The 22,988-nt window shown below is 28.4% G+C and overlaps 1 protein-coding gene and 1 long non-coding RNA gene across 2 annotated transcripts; one reads left to right on the plus strand and one right to left on the minus strand.

The window, feature by feature from the left end:
* Nucleotides 1-17,043: 17,043 nt before the first annotated feature.
* LOC117127217 lies at nt 17,044-19,668 on the minus strand. The gene is made up of 2 exons (XR_004450045.1): nt 17,899-19,668; nt 17,044-17,866 (listed from the first exon to the last, which is right to left on the minus strand). It is a non-coding gene; the product is annotated as an uncharacterized LOC117127217 (long non-coding RNA).
* Nucleotides 19,669-19,930: 262 nt separating this feature from the next.
* LOC103847896 (serine carboxypeptidase-like 42) lies at nt 19,931-22,864 on the plus strand. The gene is made up of 11 exons (XM_009124919.3): nt 19,931-20,107; nt 20,390-20,648; nt 20,821-20,928; nt 21,005-21,097; nt 21,186-21,278; nt 21,374-21,459; nt 21,546-21,806; nt 21,897-22,030; nt 22,142-22,234; nt 22,317-22,434; nt 22,516-22,864. The coding sequence occupies exons 2-11, from the start codon at nt 20,393-20,395 to the stop codon at nt 22,681-22,683; spliced, it is 1,410 nt and encodes a 469-aa protein (XP_009123167.1). The 5' UTR covers nt 19,931-20,107; nt 20,390-20,392; the 3' UTR covers nt 22,684-22,864.
* Nucleotides 22,865-22,988: the final 124 nt, after the last annotated feature.

Here is a 22,988-nt window from a genome sequence, read left to right on the forward strand (position 1 = left end):
CAAGACTACAAAAAATGCTACCTTCCGTGTAAACAAATATCCGAAGGATGTGAAAGGTTTTGTGCAGCTAAGAACATTCAGTTGGTTGGCGAATGTATTTCTGATTTATGTTGTTGTAGGTCAAAAAGGCCAAATTAACATTATTAAGGATTATACATATTGTACTAGTGTCAAGAGTGCTAATAAAGATCCAAAACAATTAGCAAACTGAAGTTACTTTGATAAAGAAATCATCTTTCCTTAAAAGAAATAAAAAAATATTAATTCAACATATAAGATATTTAAATGTAAAATATCAAAATTACTAGTGAAACAAGTCCACATATACTAATGGTGAATTCAAAATTTTTTTGGATAACTAGAATATTTTATTTTATTTTATTTTGATATTTTTTGGCGCATAACCTTTGATTCTCTTTTTAATCGAATAAACACAATTGGCTTTGATATGTTATATTTGTAAAGTATAACAATTTGCGAGTATGGTTTTGATAGTAATCTTGTAGTTGAAACACCATTAATTCGTCCTCGAAGAAACTATATATATTGTCTTTGTACTTTACATCAAAATATTAAATGGAATAGACAAAATATACAGTCAGAATATTTATTTTAAAAATAGGTTTTTACTAAACCCATAATTATTTAGATGCAACTAAAATATATTTTTTGTACTAATACATCTACCCGTATATCATTTTTCACTGAAATATAATATCAAAAACTGAATGATTTATTTGATTATATAAATGTAGTTCATGTCAATAATTCCATATTTCTTACCTACTCTTTGTTCTATATTTTAAATCGCATATTCCTTATTGAATATGTGTTGATATTAGAAGAGCAAATAATAATAAAATATATGTTGATATTACAAGAGAAAATGATTTATATCGTCTAAATATATTATGCATGATGTATTTGGCTTATGTTAAGCTGAAAATAATTATAAGAAAATTAAAACTCTAAATAAAATACGAAAGACACTCAAGAATAACAAAATTCCTAATTAGTTATATTGCAAAATTAATACATGTATTATAAAACATAAAAAAAATTAAGTTCTAAGATTCTAGTGAAATAAAAATAATAACTTACATGCATGAAAAACCTCATATGCCAAGTTCTTATTTAATACCTATTGGATTCATCTAATAATATATATATATATACATATATATATATATATATATATATATATATATTTAAAAATATATATACTTTATAAATTAAATTTGTAATATTTATTAACATATTTTGACTAAGACTAAGGAAATATTCAATCATAATAATAATCTAAATCAATAACAAATAACAAACAATATCTTGACAAGATATTTTCTATATAAAAAAGAATAACATTTCACACCAATGGTAAAGATATTATAAGGTAAGGAATTAATTTTTATATTATCTTGACTACAATCCAAGAAATTAAGCTCAAGAATATTTTGATAAAATTTTCCTTTTATGCAAATTTATGTTATTATATATACAACAACATAAATCAAAATAAAACACTAAACAAAAATTAAGAAAAGTTCATACAAAATGGGTTTCTCCAAACACATATTGATCGCATTTGTTTTCACCATTTTCTTCGTAGTATCTAATGTTCATTGCTACCCAGGTATTTAATTTCACATGTTTACTTCAATTTATACACCTTTATTTATCTAGTTATAATTTTTAACATTCCAATGATTCTGATTTTATATAGACTTTGAAGTAAAACAAGACTACAAAAAATGCTACCTTCCGTGTAAACAAATATCCGAAGGATGTGAAAGGTTTTGTGCAGCTAAGAACATTCAGTTGGTTGGCGAATGTATTTCTGATTTATGTTGTTGTAGGTCAAAAAGGCCAAATTAACATTATTAAAGATTATACATATTGTACTAGTGTCAAGAGTGCTAATAAAGATCCAAAACAATTAGCAAACTGAAGTTACTTTGATAAAAAAAATCATCTTTCCTTTAAAGAAATAAAAAATATTAATTCAACATATAAGATATTTAAATGTAAAATATCAAAATTACTAGTAAAACAAGTCCACATATACTAATGGTGAATTTAAATTTTTTTTGGATAACTAGAATATATATATATATTTTTTTTGATATTTTTTGGCGCATAACCTTTGATTCTCTTCTTAATCGAATAAACACAATTGGCTTTGATATGTTATATTTGTAAAATATAACAATTTGCGAGTATGGTTTTGATAGTAATCTTGTAGTTGAAACACCATTAATTCGTCCTCGAAGAAACTATATATATTGTCTTTGTACTTTACATCAAAATATTAAATGGAATAGACAAAACATACAGTCAGAATATTTATTGTTAAAAATAGGTTTTTACTGAACCCATAATTATTTAGATGCAACTAAAATATATTTTTTGTACTAATACATCTACCCGTATATCATTTTTCACTGAAATATAATATCAAAAACTGAATGATTTATTTGATTATATAAATGTAGTTCATGTCAATAATTCCATAGTTCTTACCTACTTTTTGTTGTATATTTTAAATCTCATATTCATTATTGAATATGTGTTGATATTAGAAGAGCAAATAATAATAAAATATATGTTGATATTACAAGAGAAAATGATTTATATCGTCTAAATATATTATGCATGATGTATTTGGCTTATGTTAAGCTGAAAATAATTATAAAAAATTAAAACTCTAAATAAAATACGAAAGACACTCAAGAATAACAAAATTCCTAATTAGTTATATTGCAAATTAATACATTTATTATAAAACATAAAAAATTAAGTTCTAAGATTCTAGTGAAATAAAAATATTAACTTACAAGCATGAAAAACCTCATATGCCAAGTTCTTATTTAATACCTATTGGATTCATCTAATATATATATATATATATATATATATATATATATATAGAAATATATATATATATATACTTTATGAAATTAAATTTGTAATATTTATTAACATATTTTGACTAAGACTAAGGAAATATTCAATCATAATAATAATCTAAATCAATAACAAATAACAAACAATATCTTGACAAGATATTTTCTATATAAAAAAATAACATTTCACACCAATGGTAAAGATATTATAAGGTAAGGAATTAATTTTTATATTATTTTGAGTACAATCCAAGAAATTAAGCTCAAGGATATTTTGATAAAATTTTCCTTTTATGCAAATTTGTGTTATTATATATACAACAACATAAATCAAAATAAAACACTAAACATAAATTAAGAAAAGTTCATACAAAATGGGTTTCTCCAAAAACATATTGATCGCATTTGTTTTCACCATTTTCTTCGTAGTATCTAATGTTCATTGCTACCCAGGTATTTAATTTCACTTGTTTACTTAATTTATACGCCTTTATTTATCTAATTATAATTTTTAACATTCCAATGATTCTGATTTTATATAGACTTTGAAGTAAAACAAGACTACAAAAAATGCTACCTTCCGTGTAAACAAATATCCGAAGGATGTGAAAGTTTTTGTGCAGCTAAGAACATTCAGTTGGTTGGCGAATGTATTTCTGATTTATGTTGTTGTAGGTCAAAAAGGCCAAATTAACATTATTAAAGATTATACATATTGTACTAGTGTCAAGAGTGCTAATAAAGATCCAAAACAATTAGCAAATTGAAGTTACTTTGATAAAGAAATCATCTTTCCTTAAAAGAAATAAAAAATATTAATTCAACATATAAGATTTTTAAATGTAAAATGTCAAAATTACTAGGGAAACAAGTCCACATATACTAATGGTGAATTTAAAAAAAAATTTGGATAACTAGAATATTTTTTTTTATTTTGATATTTTTTGGCGCATAACCTTTGATTCTCTTCTTAATCGAATAAACACAATTGGCTTTGATATGTTATATTTCTAAAGTATAACAATTTGCGAGTATGGTTTTGATAGCAATCTTGTAGTTGAAACACCATTAATTCGTCCTCGAAGAAACTATATATATTGTCTTTGTACTTTACATCAAAATATTAAATGGAATAGACAAAACATACAGTCAGAATATTTATTGTTAAAAATAGGTTTTTACTGAACCCATAATTATTTAGATGCAACTAAAATATATTTTTTGTACTAATACATGTAGCCATGTATCATTTTTCATTGAAATATAATATCAAAAACTGAATGATTTATTTGATTATATAAATGTAGTTCATGTCAATAATTCCATATTTTTTACCTACTTTTTGTTGTATATTTTAAATCTCATATTCATTATTGAATATGTGTTGATATTAGAAGAGCAAATAATAATAAAATATATGTTGATATTACAAGAAAAAATGATTTATATCGTCTAAATATATTATGAATGATGTATTTGGCTTATGTTAAGCTGAAAATAATTATAAGAAAATTAAAACTCTAAATAAAATACGAAAGACACTCAAGAATAACAAAATTCCTAATTAGTTATATTGCAAATTAATACATGTATTATAAAACATAAAAAACATTAAGTTCTAAGATTCTAGTGAAATAAAAATAATAACTTACATGCATGAAAAACCTCATATGCCAAGTTCTTATTTAATACCTATAGGATTCATCTAATAATACATATACATATACATATACATATATATATATATATATATATATATATATATTTAAAAATATATATAATTTATGAAATTAAATTTGTAATATTTATTAACATATTTTGACTAAGACTAAGGAAATATTCAATCATAATAATAATCTAAATCAATAGCAAATAACAAACAATATCTTGACAAGATATTTTCTTTATAAAAAGAATAACATTTCACACCAATGGTAAAGATATTATAAGGTAAGGGATTTATTTTTATATTATTTTGACTACAATCAAAGAAATTAAGCTCAAGGATATTTTGATAAAAAATTCCTTTATGCAAATTTATGTTATTATATATACAACAACATAAATCAAAATAAAACACTAAACAAAAATTAAGAAAAGTTCATACAAAATGGGTTTCTCCAAAAACATATTGATCGCATTTGTTTTCACCATTTTCTTCGTAGTATCTAATGTTCATTGCTACCCAGGTATTTAATTTCACTTGTTTACTTTAATTTATACTCCTTTATTTATCTAATTATAATTTTTAACATTCCAATGATTCTGATTTTATATAGACTTTGAAGTAAAACAAGACTACAAAAAATGCTACCTTCCGTGTAAACAAATATCCGAAGGATGTGAAAGGTTTTGTGCAGCTAAGAACATTCAGTTGGTTGGCGAATGTATTTCTGATTTATGTTGTTGTAGGTCAAAAAGGCCAAATTAACATTATTAAAGATTATACATATTGTACTAGTGTCAAGAGTGCTAATAAAGATCCAAAACAATTAGCAAACTCAAGTTACTTTGATAAAGAAATCATCTTTCCTTAAAAGAAATAAAAAAAATATTAATTCAACATATAAGATATTTAAATGTAAAATATAAAAATTACTAGTGAAACAAGTCCACATATACTAATGGTGAATTCAAAATTTTTTTGGATAACTAGAATATTTTTTTTTATTTTGATATTTTTTGGCGCATAACCTTTGATTCTCTTTTTAATCGAATAAACACAATTGGCTTTGATATGTTATATTTGTAAAGTATAACAATTTGCGAGTATGGTTTTGATAGTAATCTTGTAGTTAAAACACCATTAATTCGTCCTCGAAGAAACTATATATATTGTCTTTGTACTTTACATCAAAATATTAAATGGAATGGACAAAAAATACAGTCAGAATATTTATTGTTAAAAATAGGTTTTTACTAAACCCATAATTATTTAGATGCAACTAAAATATATTTTTTGTACTAATACATGTAGCCATGTATCATTTTTCATTGAAATATAATATCAAAAACTGAATGATTTATTTGATTATATAAATGTAGTTCATGTCAATAATTCCATATTTTTTACCTACTTTTTGTTGTATATTTTAAATCTCATATTCATTATTGAATATGTGTTGATATTAGAAGAGCAAATAATAATAAAATATATGTTGATATTACAAGAAAAAATGATTTATATCGTCTAAATATATTATGAATGATGTATTTGGCTTATGTTAAGCTGAAAATAATTATAAGAAAAGTAAAACTCTAAATAAAATACGAAAGACACTCAAAAATAACAATATTCCTAATTAGTTATATTTCAAATTAATACATTTATTATAAAACATAAAAAAATTAAGTTCTAAGATTTTAGTGAAATAAAAATATTAACTTACAAGCATGAAAAACCTCATATGCCAAGTTCTTATTTAATACCTATTGGATTCATCTAATAATATATATATATATATATATTTAGAAATATATATATAATTTATGAAATTAAATTTGTAATATTTATTAACATATTTTGACTAAGACTAAGGAAATATTCAATCATAATAATAATCTAAATCAATAACAAATAACAAACAATATCTTGACTAGATATTTTCTATATAAAAAATAATAACATTTCACACCAATGGTAAAGATATTATAAGGTAAGGAATTAATTTTTATATTATTTTGACTACAATCCAAGAAATTAAGCTCAAGGATATTTTGATAAAATTTTCCTTTTATGCAAATTTGTGTTATTATATATACAACAACATAAATCAAAATAAAACACTAAACATAAATTAAGAAAAGTTCATACAAAATGGGTTTCTCCAAAAACATATTGATCGCATTTGTTTTCACCATTTTCTTCGTAGTATCTAATGTTCATTGCTACCCAGGTATTTAATTTCACTTGTTTACTTAAATTTATACGCCTTTATTTATCTAATTATAATTTTTAACATTCCAATGATTCTGATTTTATATAGACTTTGAAGTAAAACAAGACTACAAAAAATGCTAACTTCCGTGTAAACAAATATCCGAAGGATGTGAAAGTTTTTGTGCAGCTAAGAACATTCAGTTGGTTGGCGAATGTATTTCTGATTTATGTTGTTGTAGGTCAAAAAGGCCAAATTAACATTATTAAAGATTATACATATTGTACTAGTGTCAAGAGTGCTAATAAAGATCCAAAACAATTAGCAAATTGAAGTTACTTTGATAAAGAAATCATCTTTTCTTAAAAGAAATAAAAAATATTAATTCAACATATAAGATATTTAAATGTAAAATGTCAAAATTACTAGGGAAACAAGTCCACATATACTAATGGTGAATTTAAAAAAGTTTTGGATAACTAGAATATTTTTTTTTTTATTTTGATATTTTTTGGCGCATAACCTTTGATTCTCTTCTTAATCGAATAAACACAATTGGCTTTGATATGTTATATTTCTAAAGTATAACAATTTGCGAGTATGGTTTTGATAGCAATCTTGTAGTTGAAACACCATTAATTCGTCCTCGAAGAAACTATATATATTGTCTTTGTACTTTACATCAAAATATTAAATGGAATAGACAAAACATACAGTCAGAATATTTAATGTTAAAAATAGGTTTTTACTGAACCCATAATTATTTAGATGCAACTAAAATATATTTTTTGTACTAATATATCTACCCATATATCATTTTTCACTGAAATATAATATCAAAAACTGAATGATTTATTTGATTATATAAATGTAGTTCATGTCAATAATTCCACATTTCTTACCTACTTTTTGTTGTATATTTTAAATCTCATATTCATTATTGAATATGTGTTGATATTAGAAGAGCAAATAATAATAAAATATATGTTGATATTACAAGAGAAAATGATTTATATCGTCTAAATATATTATGCATGATGTATTTGGCTTATGTTAAGCTGAAAATAATTATAAGAAAATTAAAACTCTAAATAAAATACGAAAGACACTCAAGAATAACAAAATTCCTAATTAGTTATATTGCAAATTAATACATGTATTATAAAACATAAAAAACATTAAGTTCTAAGATTCTAGTGAAATAAAAATAATAACTTACATGCATGAAAAACCTCATATGCCAAGTTCTTATTTAATACCTATAGGATTCATCTAATAATACATATACATATACATATACATATATATATATATATATATATATATATATATTTAAAAATATATATAATTTATGAAATTAAATTTGTAATATTTATTAACATATTTTGACTAAGACTATGGAAATATTGAATCATAATAATAATCTAAATCAATAGCAAATAACAAACAATATATTGACAAGATATTTTCTTTATAAAAAGAATAACATTTCACACCAATGGTAAAGATATTATAAGGTAAGGGATTTATTTTTATATTATTTTGACTACAATCCAAGAAATTAAGCTAAAGGATATTTTGATAAAATTTTCCTTTTATGCAAATTTATGTTATTATATATACAACAACATAAATCAAAATAAAACACTAAACAAAAATTAAGAAAAGTTCATACAAAATGGGTTTCTCCAAAAACATATTGATCGCATTTGTTTTCACCATTTTCTTCGTAGTATCTAATGTTCATTGCTACCCAGGTATTTAATTTCACTTGTTTACTTAAATTTATACTCCTTTATTTATCTAATTATAATTTTTAACATTCCAATGATTCTGATTTTATATAGACTTTGAAGTAAAACAAGACTACAAAAAATGCTACCTTCCGTGTAAACAAATATCCGAAGGATGTGAAAGGTTCTGTGCAGCTAAGAACATTCAGTTGGTTGGCGAATGTATTTCTGATTTATGTTGCTGTAGGTCAAAAAGGCCAAATTAACATTATTAAAGATTATACATATTGTACTAGTGTCAAGAGTGCTAATAAAGATCCAAAACAATTAGCAAACTCAAGTTACTTTGATAAAGAAATCATCTTTCCTTAAAAGAAATAAAAAAAATATTAATTCAACATATAAGATATTTAAATGTAAAATATCAAAATTACTAGTGAAACAAGTCCACATATACTAATGGTGAATTCAAAATTTTTTTGGATAACTAGAATATTTTATTTTATTTTATTTTGATATTTTTTGGCGCATAACCTTTGATTCTCTTTTTAATCGAATAAACACAATTGGCTTTGATATGTTATATTTGTAAAGTATAACAATTTGCGAGTATGGTTTTGATAGTACTCTTGTAGTTGAAACACCATTAATTCGTCCTCGAAGAAACTATATATATTGTCTTTGTACTTTACATCAAAATATTAAATGGAATAGACAAAATATACAGTCAGAATATTTATTTTTAAAAATAGGTTTTTACTAAACCCATAATTATTTAGATGCAACTAAAATATATTTTTTGTACTAATACATCTACCCGTATATCATTTTTTACTGAAATATAATATCAAAAACTGAATGATTTATTTGATTATATAAATGTAGTTCATGTCAATAATTCCATATTTCTTACCTACTTTTTGTTGTATATTTTAAATCTCATATTCCTTATTGAATATGTGTTGATATTAGAAGAGCAAATAAAAATAAAATATATGTTGATATTACAAGAGAAAATAATTTATATCGTCTAAATATATTATGCATGATGTATTTGGCTTATGTTAAGCTGAAAATAATTATAAGAAAATTAAAACTTTAAATAAAATACGAAAGACACTCAAGAATAACAAAATTCCTAATTAGTTATATTGCAAATTAATACATTTATTATAAAACATAAAAAAAAAATTCTAAGATTTTAGTGAAATAAAAATAATAACTTACAAGCATGAAAACCTCATATGCCAAGTTCTTATTTAATACCTATTGGATTCATCTAATAATATATATATATATATTTAAAAATATATATACTTTATGAAATTAAATTTGTAATATTTATTAACATATTTTGACTAAGACTAAGGAAATATTCAATCATAATAATAATCTAAATCAATAACAAATAACAAACAATATCTTGACAAGATATTTTCTATATAAAAAAACAATAACATTTCACACCAATGGTAAAGATATTATAAGGTAAGGAATTAATTTTTATATTATTTTGACTACAATCCAAGAAATTAAGCTCAAGGATATTTTGATAAAATTTTCCGTTTATGCAAATTTATGTTATTATATATACAACAACATAAATCAAAATAAAACACTAAACAAAAATTAAGAAAAGTTCATACAAAATGGGTTTCTCCAAAAACATATTGATCGCATTTGTTTTCACCATTTTCTTCGTAGTATCTAATGTTCATTGCTACCCAGGTATTTAATTTCACATGTTTACTTAAATTTATACACCTTTATTTATCTAGTTATAATTTTTAACATTCCAATGATTCTGATTTTATATAGACTTTGAAGTAAAACAAGACTACAAAAAATGCTACCTTCCGTGTAAACAAATATCCGAAGGATGTGAAAGTTTTTGTGCAGCTAAGAACATTCAGTTGGTTGGCGAATGTATTTCTGATTTATGTTGTTGTAGGTCAAAAAGGCCAAATTAACATTATTAAAGATTATACATATTTTACTAGTGTCAAGAGTGCTAATAAAGATCCAAAACAATTAGCAAACTGAAGTTACTTTGATAAAGAAATCATCTTTCCTTAAAAGAAATAAAAAATATTAATTCAACATATAAGATATTTAAATGTAAAATATCAAAATTACTAGTGAAACAAGTCCACATATACTAATGGTGAATTCAAAATTTTTTTGGATAACTAAAATATATTTTTTTTTATTTTGATATTTTTTGGCGCATAACCTTTGATTCTCTTTTTAATCGAATAAACACAATTGGCTTTGATATGTTATATTTGTAAAGTATAACAATTTGCGAGTATGGTTTTGATAGTACTCTTGTAGTTGAAACACCATTAATTCGTCCTCGAAGAAACTATATATATTGTCTTTGTACTTTACATCAAAATATTAAATGGAATAGACAAAATATACAGTCAGAATAGTTATTGTTAAAAATAGGTTTTTACTAAACCCATAATTATTTAGATGCAACTAAAATATATTTTTTGTACTAATAAATTTACCCATGTATCATTTTTCACTGAAAAATAATATCAAAAACTGAATGATTTATTTGACTATATAAATGTAGTTCATGTCAATAATTACATATTTCTTACCTACTTTTTGTTGTATATTTTAAATCTCATATTCATTATAAAATATGTGTTGATATTAGAAGAGCAAATAATAATAAAATATGTGTTGATATTACAAGAGAAAATAATTTATATTGTCTAAATATATTATGCAGGATGTGTTTGGCTTTTGTTAAGCTGAAAATAATTATAAGAAAAGTAAAACTCTAAATAAAATACGAAAGAAACTCAAGAATAACAAAATTCCCAATTAGTTATATTGCAAATTAATGCATTTATTATAAAAATTAATAATTTAAGTTCTTTGATTCTACTGAACTAAAAATAATATCTTACATGACTGAAAAAAACCTCATATTCCAAGTTGTTGTTTAATAACTATTGGATTCCTCTAACTATATATATATATATATTTAAATATTTAATTATGAAATGAAATTTGTAATATTTATTAATATATTCTGACTAAGACTAAGAAAATATTCAATCATAATAATAATAATCTAAATCAATAACAAATAACAAACAGTATCTTCACAAGATTTTTTTTTTTTGTCAGCAGATATTTTCTATATAAAAAAGAATAACATTTGACATCAATGATAAAGCTATTATAAGGTAATGAGTTTATTTTTTTATTATTTTGACTACAATCCAATAAATTAAGCTCAAGGATATTTTGATAAAATATGTGTTGATATTACAAGAGCAAATAATAATATCTCATCTTCATTATAAAATATGTGTTGATATTACAAGAGCAAATAATAATACCTTTTTTGTGTAGAAGAAAACAATCATAAACATATTTTAGTCTAAATACATTATGCATGATGTATCTGCCTTATGTTAAACATAAAACACTTATAAGAAAATTAAAAAATAGATATAAAATACGAAAGACACTCAAAAATAACAAAATTCCCAATTAGTAATATTTCAAATGAATGCATTTATTATAAAACATTAAAAATTAAAGTTCTAAGATTTTACTGAAATAAAAATAATAACTTACATATGAAAAACCTCATATGCCAAGTTCTTATTAAATAACTATTGGATTCATCTAACGTTAAATATAAAATATATATAATTTATGAAATTAAATATAAAATATTTATTAACGTATTTTGACTAAGACTAAGGAAATATTCAATCATAATAACATTCTAAATAATCAATAGACTTTACAAAATCAATAAAAAATAACAAATAGTATATTGGCATAATATTTTATATATAAAAAGAATAACATTTGACACCAATGATAAAATATTATAAAGTAAAGAATTATTTTAATATTATTTTGACTATAATCAAAGAGACTAAACTCAAGGATATATATTTTGATGAAATTTTCCTTTTATGCAAATCTACTTATATATAACAACTAAGGGTTTGCCCGGCGCTACACACCAGTTTTTCTAATATTATTTAATTACTTTGATACATAATGTAGTTTTATAAATTAGAAAATTTTATATATTTTTATTATGTTGTATATATTTTTTCACATAATATCAACAATGAGATATGATAGCAAACATACCTAAAATCTTAAATTCGATAAATTATTGTTAATTAGATCAAATGTCTTCTGCTTTATTTATCGTTTATTTTGCATTATTATTTGAAATAGATAAAAAAAATTTAGTTGTCATTTTTCCAATTTCTATATGGGGTTATGCTATATTTTATGCGGCTGCACTGATTCGGTTAAGACCGAATGCATATCATAAGTACTCCTCATTACAATTGGCATCTAGGCAAGAGCCAGATATATCTCATTTCCGTGTATTTGGGTGTGCAGTTCCGATAGCACCGCCACAAAGAATAAAAATGGGTCCACAAAGGAAATTGGAAATATATGTGGGTTATATGTCACCAAGTATAATAAGTTATTTGGAACCGGTAACTGGTGATATGTTTACGGCACAGTTTGCCGATTACCATTTTAATGAGGATGAATTTCCAGCGTTAGGGGGAGGAATTAGTAGAATTTCTAAAGAGATTACATGGTGTACAACGTCATCGTTACACCTTTATCCCCCTACGAATCAAAGAGAGCTGGAAGTTCAGAAAATTGTGCATTTGCATAAGTTGGCAAACCAGTTACCAGATGCGTTCACAGATACGAGAAAGATGACGAAATCTTATATACCCGCTGAAAATGTTCCATCCAGAGTTGAAATTTCTAAAGAACAAAATGATAGAAATAAAATGAATGAACCTAGGGTTCAGTTAAAGAGGGGGAGACCAGCGGGTTCCAAAGATAAAAAAACCCCGAAAGAAAAAGAGATTGGATGAGCTAATAAGGTTCTAGAAGAACCTGATACTGAAAGATGTCTGAAAAAAAGACATAAATGGAAAGGTTCTAGAAGAACTTGTTACTGAAAAATGTTTGAAAGAAGGCGTAAATAATATGATGCAGATGATGAAAAGGAAATATAAAAGTATGAGATTTCCATCAACTACGCCCGAGATGAAAATTTATGGATCAGAAATAAAAATAAAAGATGTTGATGGAATGTTCTTATTTTCTGTGTCCAAAGAGATCGATCATGAAAATGATGATCCCGATCCAAGGTCCATTTTGGAATGCCAGAAAAGACATGATTGAATTACTCTCCTTGAATAAAAGAAATGTCTTTGGACCTATAGACATAACGCATGTGAATGTAAATCATGTTGGGTATAATTGGGTATTCGTGAGAAAAGTAAATGAAAAGGATGAAGTAACACGATATAAAGCACGATTAGTTGCCCAAGATTTTTCTCAGAGACCGATAATTGATTTTGAGGAAATGTATTCCCCGGTAATGGATGCAATTACATTTAGATTTTTGATGAGCCTAATGGCATCTAAAAATCTTGAAATGCATCTAATGGACGTTGTGATTGCATATTTGTATGGATCGTTGGATAATGATATATATATATATATATATGAAACTCCCTGAGGGATTGAAAATTTCTGAAGCATTGAAAGAAAAATCCAGCGAGATTTGTTCGGTCAAGTTACATCTATCACTTTACGGATTAAAGCAATCCGGACGCGCGCATGTGGTACAATCGCTTAAGTGAATATCTTTTGAGTAAAGGATATATGAATGATGTGATATGTCCATGCATTTTATAAGGAAATCGTCATCTGGCTTTGTAATCATTGTTGTATATGTAGATGACCTGAACATAATTAGTATTCAAAAGGAGGTTGATGATGCTCGAACTCATATGAAAGAGGAGTTCGAAATGAAAGATCTCGGCAAGAAAAAGTTTTATCTTGGGCCCCAGATAGAGTATCTCCGAGAAGCAATATTTGTTCATCAATCAAACTATACGAAAAGATTATTGAAACGGTCTTGTATGGATAAAGCGACTCCTTTGAGTACTCCAATGGTTGGTAGATCTCTCGATGTTGAGAGAGATCCTTTTAGGCCATGTGAAGATAGCGAGAAGATATTAGGTCCTGAAGTACCTTATATGAGTGATATCGGTGGGCTATTATATCTTGCAAATTGTATTAGGCCTGATATTGCCTTTGCTACTAACCTACTAGCAAGATATAGTTCTGCTCTTACTCGCAGGTACTGGGACGGAATACAGCATGTATTATGTTACCTCCATTATACAATTGATTTAGGGTTAATGTATTTTAGAAAGCCCGAGTTTGGTATGGTTGGTTTTGCAAATACAGGATACTTATACGATCCTCATAAAGCTCGATCGCAAACCGGTTATGTTTTTAAAATTGGTGGAACCACGATCTCTTGGCGGTCCCAGAAACAAACTCTAGTTGTGACATCTTTGAATCATGCAGAAACTATTGCGCTTCACGAAGCATGTCGAGAATGTGTGTGGTTCTGGTCAATGAGTCACCACGTACAACCACAAGCGAAATAGTCAACGAGAAAGAGCCGATGAAAATATTTGAAGACAATTCGGCATGTGTCGCTCAACTTAAAGAAGACTATATCAAGAGCGACAAAACAAATCACATCCCTCCAAGATTTTTCTCATACATACGAGAACTCGAGAAAAATAAAGAAGTGGACATTGAGTATGTACGTTCATACGACAATCCAGCTGACTTGTTTACAAAAGCTCTTCCGACTACAACATTCCAAAAATATATCTATGGTATCGGAATGCGACATTTGCGTGACCTGTGACAAGAAAGCTATGTCTACTATTCTCATAGGAAGATTACATTACAGTACTCTTTTTTCCTTTGTCATAGTTTTTATCCTACTGGATTTTTTCATAATTAGGTTTTTAACGAGACTGTAAGTAATTCATGATGGATAATCAAGGGAAAGTGTTAAAAGATAAAGATCAAAATAGATAATTATCCATTAAAGAGATAATGTTTGTCTTAATGTTTTGTCATTTTGTGGGAAGTAAACGATGTTCTAATAGTATAAATACTAGAAATTATTTTACCAAGAGTCACATTTCATCTTTTTATTACAGTGTGGGTCACTTTTCACTACTGGGACATTTTTCTTTAAGTTTTCTTAGACCATCATTAATCCTAGTATCTTAGCTGGGGTTCTTAACTTCGGCTAAGAGACGGTTCTTAGTTTTTCTTAGATTTTAACTTAAAAAAATTAAAAACCATCTCTTAAATAAGAGATATAAGAACCGTCTCTTAGCTGAAAAGTGTAATACAAAAAAAAAACAAAACAAAAAAGTGTCAAATCATAAGTTAAGAACCCCGACTAAGAGATCCGAGTTAATCATGCCCTTAGAGCAGCATCAACGGGAACGCTTAAGTGGGGGGAGCTTAAAAAAATTACTATAATAGTGGGTGGGTCCCACATAAAAACTAAACATCGTCGCCTCTGCGTTCTATTTAAGCACCGTGTTTTTTCGGTGCTTCCACTGTTTCGCAGGCCCACTAACACGTGACGACCCACGATTGGTTCATTTTCAATTTTTCTTTTTTAAATCAGACAAAAAGCTTTAAAAAGAAAATTAAGCACCCCCATTTGGGGTGTAGGGTTAATGATGCTCTTAGTTTCCCAACTCCTCTAGTTACGTCTTTAAACCAAACACCTAACTAAACTTGTAGTATCTAAGAGCAGCTCCATCGGGAGTTTATTAGAGGGGTTCTATACCAAAAAAATAAAAAATTTAAATGAAAAATGTAATAAAGCGACAGAACCGGTCCTATATTCGGTGATTGTAGAAGCCGTAATAACCCCATACGTGGCAATATGAGATTGGCTAGAGGAAAGTTTACCCTTTCTCTTCTCTTTCGCAATCGATCTGTCTCTCTCTTTTCTTCGCTGACCCCAAGATTTGCACCAGAGACTGTTCTTCGCGACTTGGAGCGATACAGCTGCGTTTGGTAGATCGATCATGGCACGATGCGTACGATGAGAACAAGGGAACGGCAACAGATGAAGCTTGTGGTGGAAGAAAGAGGATATTGATGATGATGATGATCGTGGATGAAAGTGGGATCAGCAGGTACAACTGTGATGAAACGAGGATGCTCGCGTTGTGATATTGCCCAGTTTCCCCTGAAATGAAGAGGAACATGTCCCAACTCTAACAAGGGAGCTGGCGCTGTATAACCCGGCTTGAATCCCTGAATAAAAAACACACATGTCTATATAATTTTATACAATCAATGTTTCAAGAAGAAGATGTTGAGAAGAGAAGGAGAAGGGACCTACCTTGGCAAGATAACGAGAGCATGTATCATTCTACATAATATGATCGTAGAAATTGGCAAGATAATGAGATCATGTATCAAACCGAAGTTCCCATGTGAATTTCACGTATTCGACGATATGCCTTCAAATCTCGGCAATATGATGAGCATTCGGAATCGAATTCGTGATAAAACAATACATCAACAATTGAAAGCTGATTTGGTTGAGCATATTTGGCAAAAATTTAGAACAAATCAAAATTTCGACTAATCGGCTTTTCTCGTTTATGATTTGTATTTGTATTTTCATATGTTTTATGTAATTTTTATCAAAAATTTTATGTATGCTTTTATTTTAAATCATTCTAATTAAAACAAAAAAAAATTTTAAAAAATTTAAGAACCCCTATGGGGTTCTCCCATTGGAGGAAGCAAAAATTAATTCCAATAACCAAAGTTCTTAACTTATCAAGTCACCTTAAAACCAATTAATTTAATCATTAGAACCCATTAGGGGTTCTAATGGATGGAGTTGGTCTAATACTCCTGTCTAGTTAAATGCTATAGCGTTTGAACTCTTTCCTCTCTCGTATTACTGTCTGATTAAATGCTAGAATTTGAACTCTCCCCTCTCTCCTCTCTAGTATTTTCGTATTTTGATGATGGAAAAAGTGTAACAAATGAGAGAAATAATTTGATTTGCAGAAGGGGGAGTAAGGAAGAAAATGAGATGTGCTCATGCCAAAATCGAGAAGGTGGATACCGTCATAGCTCGTAATTCAAGCAGCCGCCGCCGTATCTCTGTTTTCCGATGCACGTAGTCCAATAGGAAAATCTCAGTGTTGTTCCATCGGTGGGTTACTTTTCCCGAGAAAAGTCGTTCTGTTGTTTTCCCCTAATCTATAGATGCTAATAGATATCAAAGTTTCCAACTTTCTGTTCAGCTTTGATAATTTAGCTGATAATATCTATGTTGATTTAAAAGGTTATTGCTTTGCATTTAGCTTTATGCTGTAATCCTGTGAATTTAATCAAGAAGCTTACATCTCGAATTCATATTCAGACAGTGAAAATATTGGTAGATTCAATATTTGTATACCTTGTTGTTTTTTTTTGAAACACTTTGTATACCTTGTTATCTTCTAGTTATTTATATGATTTGTGTTAAACTCCTTGAATTTCAGAATAATTTTTGTTTGCGTTTCAACGAAAACTGGCCAAAGCTTTTAATCTGAAAATCGTTAATTAGCTCCTCCTAGCAAGGTATGTCATGTTTCAAAGTGTTCCTCTTTGACTTTACCTAAACTTATGTCTCCACAAATTCTTGTTCTTTCATGTTCTTCTTCTCTTTAACAGATATAAACTTGTCTTGTCTTGATTTGATGCCACTTGTTAATTTTTGTGTTTTGCTTTTGCTTTTATGTATGTAAACATGATAACATGCAATTGAACGTTTCGAGGATGAAAATTCTCTAGCACAAGATGGAGGCAGTGGTAAGGGTGGCTTATTGGCCGAATGATAGAAAGAATTCACTAGCTTGTTTTAGTTTCATGTATTTTGTAGAGTAATCGTAGATGACACCAAGGCAAAATGCAATGTTATCTACATGTACACAATAAACTAATGGGCTGTTGTCATTTTACCACCATAGAAATGTATGTACATAAAAACTTTGAGTTGCAAGTATCTGAATTTTTGGTAGATTCTCATAGAGTAGAAATATCGTTGGTATATATATAGACTTTATATAGTCGACCAAAAACACAGCCATATGTTACATACTTCCTATTGTACATGTGTACGCCATATTTTTATACATACAATCTCTGTTTAGTAATTCTCTATGTATAGTAGATTTAGCCAACACAAATTTAACCAATGATAATGTCATATATCTACCAGCTTTTTTGTTTTTAACTAGTTAACCAAAAAGAATCACAACATTCGAGTAATCCAACAAAATTCACATGATGTACAATAAACTACTATCCATGTGTACACCTTTTCTGTGCATTGTTTTATGCTATCTACATGTACACCTATGTTCGCGTACAATTATATTTATGTACATGTATTCCATTTTGAAAGGATGTTCTACAACATGCTAAAAATGAACATGTAACCCAAAGGAACAACAATCTGAGGAACATAACACAAAACTCAATTTCGTTTGGATCCACCGAGTCAAGATGATCTAAACACACAAAAAGTCTGAGACTTTAAGTGATATGTCTGACGTTAACCAGAAGCATTTTCTTGTCCAACCTCACAGCCGCGTAAACCTCAGAAGACTCTCGATCGAAGAAATCAGTGGTGCATACACTAACCTTATCCTTCTCGATGTTAACAAACATAGCAGAGACGTAACAAAATCAGTGATGCATTAAAAAAGGTAACCATTAAAAAATAAAATAATAATAATGTGTAGTTGGTAAAGCAACAGAGCAAACTCAAAAAGATGAATTATTTTTCGGTTCCAACAACATGAATAACTTTTGGTATGGGGTCCACCACTAAAACTATTCAAAATCACAATTGTAACTAGGGGTGGCGTTTGGGTTCGGATCGGATATTTTGGATTTTTGGATATTTCGATATAGAGGTGTAGAATCCGTTCGGGTATTTTTGAATTTTGGGTCGGGTTTGGGTATTTTTAGTTTGGATTCGGTTATTTCGGATCGGATTCGGATATTTAGATATTGAAAAAATATATTAAATTTTTCATTTCTCAAATTTCTTGTATTTAAAAATATAACTTTCAATTAACTAATTTTTTTATTTTTAATTGATTGAATGATTGATAGATTTAGACATAACATTTTAAAACTAAAAATACATTAATTTGGTTATTGTTTTTAAATTTTGGATGTAACTTTTTGTTAGCTTTTGAAATAAAAAGTTTGACATACATTTTAAGTGAGTTACAAATCATTTTCTCCGTAATTGTATGTATATGATATGAACTTAAAGTATGTGTAGTATCAATATAAATATTTTATATAAGATGAGAGATGTAAACTAGAAATATAAGATTTAAAGATATTTTAATAAAATTTTCCTTTTATGCAAATTTATGTTAATATAGAATACTAAACACAAATTAAGAAAATTCTATACAAAATGGATATCTCCGAAAACATATCGACAGGCAGCAGCATAATAAGAGACTACAAGTACAACTACACTCAATGGTAAACCCCACACAATCGACGGTCCTCAGTGAATATAACAAAAGCTGCTTTGAGACTTTAACCAAGTATATTTATCTGCTCCAATCCTTTAGCTTCCTTCCTTCCTTTAGCTTCCTTTCTCACTGCTGTGTTTCCTGACAAAATCAAGGTGAAGCTCGTCTTCTAGTTCTGTGTTCTGCATTTTATTTCAATGGCTTGTGAATGGTTCTTTTTTCTTTTGTCGTGGCTCTTATCAGCAGAAACTCTAACTAAATAGCGTAAAGACAGACACATAGAGTTCTACTTTTATATGTACACAACATCTAATTTTTTTCACGCTGTGGCTTATGTATCCTGATCTGTAGACTGTATGTGTATAAGAATCAGTGAGATCGGACTTAAAAATGTCTTAACTTATTTTTTGGTTGATTTGTAATATGACATGTTTCAGATCATGGTGTCGTACGGTGGCTTGGCGGTGACAATGGTGGTGGTCGTGGTTACAGTGCAGTTGTTGGGTTGCAACTTTGCAGAAGGGTATCCGGAAGAAGAACTTGTGGTGAGGCTTCCTGGTCAACCAAAAGTCTTATTTAGACAGTATGCAGGTTATGTCGAGGTTGACTCCAAAACAGGCCGTAGCCTCTTCTACTATTTTGTTGAAGCAGCCACACAACCTGAGACCAAACCCTTAACCCTTTGGCTTAATGGAGGTTTGTATGTCATTGTTTCTTCTAGCTTTGGTTTTTGTCCTGTATGTAACTTTTTGGCTATATATGTATAATATGGTTAAGAAGATGTTAATAAAAACTTAACTTTGCTTTTTTTCTGACATTTTGAGTATCAAAAGGGTGTGAGTTATGGAAATTGAGGTTGGTCTTGCAGGTCCAGGTTGTTCATCAGTTGGTGGAGGAGCTTTCACTGAGTTGGGTCCATTTTACCCAACAGGAGATGGCCGTGGCCTCCGCATTAACCCCATGTCTTGGAACAAAGGTTTTATAATAAAATTAGAAGAGAACTAGGATTTGATTCTACCTATACATCTGATACTTTCTTATATAATGTGTAGCCTCGAACCTGCTTTTTGTGGAGTCTCCGGCAGGAGTTGGTTGGTCGTACTCCAACACAAGCTCTGATTACAACACCGGGGACGAAACTACTGGTAAAGAAAACTTAAAATACCATTATCAGGTTATATTAGAATATTTACAAGACTAGTTCTTATTTCGACACGTTTTGTATATGAACAGCAAAAGATATGCTTGTGTTCTTGATGAGATGGTTCAGCAAGTTCCCAGAATTGAAAGCTCGTGACTTCTTTCTCACTGGGGAAAGCTACGCAGGTGTGTTTGATACATCATGTTGCTGTTTTTGATGTCATATCAGAAATATAACTTTATTAGTTAGTGTCTTCTGTTGATACAACGCACTCTCGCAGGACATTACATACCTCAACTGGCTGATGCTATACTCAGCTATAATAGACAGTCAAGTGGGTTCAAGATCAATGTCAAAGGAATTGCAGTAAGCAAAAATAATCTTCTTCTTTTTCTGGATGTTCAACTCTTTTTTTTAGCTCTTATTTTTTTTCTTAAATATCTGATGATCAGATTGGGAATCCACTTCTAAAGCTGAACACAGACACTTCGGCTGTTTACGAGTACTTATGGTCGCATGGCATTATTTCGGATGAACTTAGACTAGAAATCATCAGTCAGTGTGATTTTAACAATATACCAAACGTAAGCAACGCGTGCATCAAGGCAGCCACTGAAGCTGGCGTCGTTTCTCAGTTTATCGACGTGGATGATGTTCTCCGAGACTTATGCTACCCATCCATTGTCCAGCAAGAGCTGAGGCTCAAGAAAATGGTCCCTCTCTTTTCTTTTTCTTTTTTTAACCAACAAAATATTTGTTCTTCATCTGTCTAGGTGTAAACTTTTTAGAAATTGGTGTTTCAGGCTACACACATGAGCATAGGGGTGGATGTTTGTATGACTTACGAAAGAAAGTTCTATTTCAATCTCCCAGAGGTCCAACACGCTCTTCACGCCAACCGCACTCGTCTGCCTTACGAATGGTCTATGTGCAGCACGTAATTAAACACCTTTCCTATCCTCTTTCATTTTTTAGTTACATTAATTAATGGAAAAGACTTTTTATAACTGATTGGTACTGGCTTTTCGCTAATTTCCCTATGTCACAGCCTGGTAAATTACCATGGCATCGACTCGAACATCAGCATGCTTCCGCTTCTAAAGAGAATTATACAGAACAAAACTCCTGTTTGGATTTTCAGGTAAGAACTCTCTATTTTAAATATCCCCTTTTTATAACTTCTTTTTGCAGCTCTAAACACACCAGCTTTGTTGAAATTGCAGTGGCGATCAAGATTCTATAGTTCCATTTCTTGGTACTAGAACCAATATACGAGAACTTGCTCATGATCTTAACTTCAGTACCACACTTCCCTATGGACATTGGTTCCACAAAGACCAGGTAAGTTCTCTACTAACACTGAAAGTCAGCAGAAGCCAATTTTCCCTACTGATTGCAAACTTGTGGTCTTGTGACTAAAAGGTTGGCGGCTGGGTCACTGAGTATGGAAAGCTATTGACGTTTGCAACAGTGAGAGGAGCGGCTCATATGGTGCCCTATGCGCAGCCCGCAAGAGCTCTCCATATGTTCAGTTGCTTTGTGCGTGGACGAAGATTGCCCAACAACACACATTACCCTCATGATGAATGAGAGAGAGGAGATTGTCTCTTTATTGTTAACAACCTATATAAAGACAATGGCATGGCGTAGTTATCATTGTAATAAGTTACTATTGAGAAGTGTTACTTTTCTAGAGTAAGAGATATTGGATTCCAATTTGGGATTTCATAGACTTAAGGGCAACATTATTGGTGTCCTTAATTTTTGGATCCTTAGATTAGTTTAATCTTATTTTGATGTTAAGGACAAAAGTTAGGGACAATCCAAAATAATAGGATTATTGGTAGGACTTTTTGGAGTATCTTAGCAAAGTAATAAGATTATTATAATTAGTA

The sequence above is a fragment of the Brassica rapa genome, chromosome A08 (assembly GCF_000309985.2).
Source record: "Brassica rapa cultivar Chiifu-401-42 chromosome A08, CAAS_Brap_v3.01, whole genome shotgun sequence".
Lineage (NCBI taxonomy): Eukaryota > Viridiplantae > Streptophyta > Magnoliopsida > Brassicales > Brassicaceae > Brassica > Brassica rapa.